General features: G+C 42.8%; 1 protein-coding gene across 1 annotated transcript; it reads right to left on the bottom strand.

Moving 5' to 3' along the window:
- Positions 1-4,637: 4,637 nt before the first annotated feature.
- On the bottom strand, positions 4,638-5,265 carry ENH_00021650 (hypothetical protein; the record flags this gene model as incomplete). Its single annotated transcript, XM_013579544.1, has 2 exons — positions 4,638-4,783; positions 4,986-5,265. The coding sequence occupies 2 exons, from the start codon at positions 5,263-5,265 to the stop codon at positions 4,638-4,640; spliced, it is 426 nt and encodes a 141-aa protein (XP_013434998.1).
- Positions 5,266-5,326: the final 61 nt, after the last annotated feature.

The following is a 5,326-nucleotide window of genomic DNA, read 5'->3' as shown; positions in this document are numbered from 1 at the left end:
AGCAGCAGCAGCAGCAGCAGCAGCAGCAGCAGCAGCAGCAGCAGCAGCAGCAGCAGCAGCAGCAGCAGCAGCAGCAGACTCACAGCAGCAGCACAGCAGCAGCAGCAGCAGCAGCAGACTCACAGCAGCAGCACAGCAGCAGCAGCAGCGCGTCCTCCTCTTCCGCAGCGAACTGTCCGCCGCGGCAAAGGGGCAGCAGCAGCAGCAAAAGGCGATCAGCAGCAGCAGCAGCAGCAGCAGCAAAAGGCGATCCGCAGCAGCAGCAGCAGCAGGAGCAGGAGGCGCACCTGGGTGTGGCGGTTCGTTAGGTGTGGACTTCCCCTTGTTGCTCCTCTGCTGCCTGCTGCTGCTGCTGCTGCTGCTGCTGCTGCTGCTGCTGCTGCTGCTGCTGCTGCTGCTGGTTTCCGGGGGAGACTCTTTGAAGGCGAGGCGTTTCTGGGCGGGGTCGAGGGCCCGGACAGCGATTGTGTCTCCGATGCGGTGCAGCAGCAAGTTTGCTGCCAGCAAATGTGCTGCTGCAGCAGGGTTTTGGTGCAGCACGGCGAGCTCCGTCAGCAGCAAAGGGGACAGCAGCGGCGGCAGCGGCGCAAAGAGACTTGTGGGGTTGACCAGCAAGTCCAGCGGCACCGGCAGCAGCAGCTGCAGCAGCTTGCTGCGCGGCAGCACGAGGGACTGCAGCATGAAAAGCCACTGGCCGGAGAAGCCGTTGAGGAGTCCGCTGAGTTGCTGCTGCTCCCTGCGCTGCTGCAGCAGCGCCTCGCGCTCCGCCGCGCCCTGCTGCTGCTGCTGCTGCTGCTGCGCTGCTGCTGCTGCAGCAGGCAGCAGCCCCACTGCAGCAGCCATCCACGGGTCGTCCAGAGGACTCAGTCCCAAAGTAGCAGCAAGAAGTTCTCCCCTTCTTTGCTTCACAAGTGGAGGAGTTCTTGCGAGAACAACTCTGCGGCCTCCCTTATAGTAGTAGTCCACTTCTTGTTTTGCTGCTGCTGCTGCTGCTGCTGCTGCTGCGGGGGGGGCCGCGCCGCCCGCCCCTGCTGCTGCTGCTGCTGCTGCTGCTGCTGCTGCGGGCTTCGTCGGCGTCCCCACTGGCCCGCACAAACCCTCCTCTTCCTCCACGCGAGCAGCAGCAGCAAGCAGCGCAACTCCTGCTGCTGCTGCTGCGCGACGCTTCCGGCCGCCTGCTGCTGCTGCTGCTGCTGCTGCTGCTGCTGCTGCTTCCCCGCGAGAACGCTTCCGCTGCGCCGCCTCCTCCTCCTCCCGCTGATACGCGTCCCAGTCCCACCCTGCGCTCAAACCCTAAACCCTAAACCCTAAACCCTAAACCCTAAACCCTAAACCCTAAACCCTAACCCTAAACCCTAAACCCTAAAGCCGAGGCACACAGAGCCTCTCTAAACCCTAAACCCTCGAGCCCAGACCCAAACCGCCAGTCCGCCCTTCTCCAGAGCCAAACCCGCCCTAAACCCTAAACCCTAAACCCTAAACCCTAAACCCTGGGCATGCCTGGAGGCATAGTGGTGTAACTTTGAATTATTGTGTCTGCCGAGACCTGAAGAAACCAAACAAAAAACACAAAATCAGCAGCAGCTTCAACAGCAGCAGCAGCAGCAGCAGCAGCAGCGGCAGCAGCAGCAGCAATTTACAAAACGAAAAGAAAACAACAAAGCAACGGGGAATGAAGAAGCAAAAAGTTCGTAGAGGGAAACAATCTAATAAACAAAAATAAATAAAAAGAGAAAATTAAATAAACAAAAACAGATTAAAAATAAAATTAAATAAATAAAATAAAAAATAAAAGGAGACAAATAAATAAAAAAGATGAGAGCAAACCAAGAAAATACCTAAAGACGCAATTAAAAAATAAAAGATAGTTAAAAGATAATTAAAAGATAATTAAAAGATAATTGAAATACAAACAAAAAAAATAAAAATCAAAAGATAATAAAGGATATTAAAATGAAACAAAAAAGATAAAAGATAAAAGATAATTAAAATACAGACAAAAAATTTAAAATAAATAAAAGATACTAAAAGATATTAAAAAGAAACAAAAAGATAAATAAAAGATAAATAAAAGACAAATAAAACACAAATAAAAGATAAATAAACGATAAATAAAAGATAAACAAAGAGATAAATAAAGGACAAATACAAGACGAATAAAAAACAAATAAAAACAAATAAAAGACAAATAAAAAGCAAACAAAAGACGAATAAAAGACGATTAAAAGATAGATAAAAGATAAGCAAAAGATAAGCAAAAGATAAACAAAAGGAGAATTAAAAGATAAACAAAAAGTAATTTAAAATTAAAAATAAAATAAAAGACAAATAAAAGGAAAAAGACAAACAAAGACCAACCAAAAGTCCCAAAAAGGGTCCAAAAAAGTCCGAAAAAAGCCGAAAAAAAGAAAACAAAAAGCAAAATAAAAAGGAACTAAAGAGGAAATAAAAGGGAATCAAAAAGGAATTAAAAAGGACTTAAAAAGGAGTTGAAAAGGAGACAAAAGCAGTTCAAAAGGCGGGAAAAAAAGCTCCAAAAAAACCAAAAAAGTAAATTCTCACTGAGAAAAGATGCTTCACAATGTTGCGCGTCGGCTTTATGTGCTCTCTGGCCAAAGTGTCCAGCAGCTGATTTTCCAAAGCCTCTGGACAGGCGTGCTTCATGTCTGCATGCAAAATCCCAAACTTGCTGCTGCTGCTGCTGCTGCTGCTGCTGCTGCTGCTGCTGCTGCTGCTGCTGCTGCTGCTGTGGGGGTGGAGGGGAGGGCGGGTGCGCGCTGCTGCGCGAGCGGCAGCGAAGGACACAGCAGCAGCAGCAAACGCGGCAGCAGCAACTACTAGTGCTGCAGCAGCAAAACAGCAGCAGCAGCAGCAGCAGCAGCAGCAGCAGCAGCAGCAGCAGCAGACCCTTGTATTTTTCTCGGAGTTGAAGTATCTTCTTGGCCCTTGCCAAAGCATTTAAAGCTTTTAAAGAATAACCTGCAGCTTTTTCCAAACGCGCCTGCTGAGCTCCCGCGGGAAAGGGCTGCACACAAACCCTAAACCCTAAACCCTAAACCCTAAACCCTAAACCCTAATCTGCACGCCCTTAACCGTACGCCCTTAGCCCTAAATACTAAGCTCTACAGGATTAACTCTAAAGTGTAAACCCTAAAATCTGAACCCCAAGTACTAAACCCTAAACCCTAAACCCTAAACCCTAAACCCTAAACCCTACGCTTGCAGCGCACAGAGACAAAAATAAGTTGAAAGACAGAAAATAAGAAAACAAGAAAATAAAATAAATAAATGAAAAAAAACAAATAAGTAAATAAATAAATAAATAGATAAACAGCAAATAAATTAATAATAAAAAGACAAATAAATAGATGAGCAAAAGGACAAATACATAAATGGATAAGTAAAAGCATATTACAAAATAAAAGACAAATAAATAAAAAAAGGAAAACAAAAACAAATAAATGAAAGGAAAAAGGAAAAATAAATAAATAAATAAATAAAAAGAATAGAAGAATAAAAACAAACAGAAAAATAAAAAGACGAACAAAAGTGTTTCCAAAACATTTTTAACTTTTTAAAAATATTTTTGAAAACATTTTAAAAAGCATTTTCAAATTTCTTTGAAATACTTTCAAAACTATTCTTAAAAGTATTTTAAAAGTACTTTTAAAAGTGTCTTTTGAAACAGCTTTTAAAATACTTTAAGACAATTTTAAAAAGCATTTCAAAACTATTTTAAAAATATTTTTTAAATATTTTTAAAAGTCCTCAAAAATATCGCCAGAAGTAACCTTTTTAATATTTAAAAATGTCTTCATTTATTTCTCTTTCATTCCTTTTGTATTTCTTTATTTCTTTTCTAATTTCTTTATATTTTTTTATTTTTCTTGTTCTGTTTAACTCATCTTCTTTATTTTCTTTTATTTATCTCCAAATTTGTTTCTTTTATTTCTGTTCATTTTTTTATTTCTTTTCGTTTAATTGTCTTTTATTACTTATTACTTATTTTTTATTTATTTCTGCTTCTAAGTATATTCATTTGTTTCCCTTCTCATTTATTTATCTTTATTTAATTACCTTTTATCATTTCTCTTTTGATTAAATGTTTATTATTAATTTATTTATTTTTTATTTAGTTAGTTAGTTAGTTTATAACTCTCTCAATTCATTTACTATCGAATTTTGTTTATTTCCTAATTTACTTTATTTTGATTAATTTCTGTCTTTATTCATTTTCTAATTTATTTTTGAAATGTGTTTGCGTTTTAATACATTATCTTTTATTTATTTCGTTTTATTTATTTGCTGCTAAATTTGACTTGTGTTTTATAATTTATTTTCAATTCTTTTAATCTTCTAATTAATTTGCGTTTAAACTAGCTTTTAAATTACATTTTGCGTCACTTTTATTTCTTTTTATATCTTTTATTTCTTTTTATTTTTACATCTTCTTTTGTGTCTTTCAACTCTTTCTTTTCTGTTTCTTTTACCAATTTCTTGCATCTCTTTTACCACCTTTCTATTCCTTTTTAATACCCTTTTAATCTCCTTTTATTCCTTTTTTTAAATCTTTTAATTTCTTTTTAAAATCTTTAAAATATCTTTTTTTATCTTTTTAATCTCGACAGACCAGTGGTCTAGTAGTGGTCCAATTGCACAAAGAGTATTTCAAATCCTCCAGACTCATCACCACCACAATATCCGAGGCCCCATGGGCGGCCCTGAGGCCCCCTTCCTGCCACTCCCGCAGCCAAAGCATCTCGGACGCTGGGGGTCATCCGTTCTGCGTCACAAACCCTAAACCCTAAACCCTAAACCCTAAACCCTAAACCCTAGCCCTGGGTGTAGCGGAGAGCTGTGGGGCGCAAACCCTACTTTGGGGTTTTCGAGAGCAGCAGCGGCAGCGGTAGGGCCCCCGCGCGGGAGGGGAGGGCTCCGCGCGGCGTTTAGGGTTTAGGGTTTAGGGTTTAGGGTTTAGGGTTTACTGGCTTCAACCTCGGACTCGAGGTCCCGAATCACCAGCCCCGGCTGGTGCTTCCCCGTCGGCCTAAACCTCCACCAACACAAAAGGCGGTGAGTTGCTTCGCAGGGCCCCACAGGCCCGCTGTACCACTCCGGGTGCTTCTCTGCAGCAGCAGCAGCAGCAGCAGCAGCAGCAGCAGCAGCAGCAGCGGCGGCGGTTGCGGCGGTTGCAGTCGAGCGCCCGCGAGGGCGGCGGCGCAGGCGCCGCAGCGGGAGGCATTCGGGAGCAAGCAAGCAGAGCATGTCTGCAGCAGCAGCAGCAGCAGCAGCAGCAGCAGCAGCAGCAGCAGCAGCAGCAGCAGCA

The sequence above is a fragment of the Eimeria necatrix genome, genomic scaffold, assembly GCF_000499385.1.
Source record: "Eimeria necatrix Houghton genomic scaffold, Enh_scaff1759, whole genome shotgun sequence".
Classification (NCBI taxonomy): Eukaryota; Apicomplexa; class Conoidasida; order Eucoccidiorida; family Eimeriidae; genus Eimeria; species Eimeria necatrix.
The sequence above is the reverse complement of the archived record's forward strand: the minus strand, read 5'-3'. Positions and strand labels throughout refer to the sequence as shown.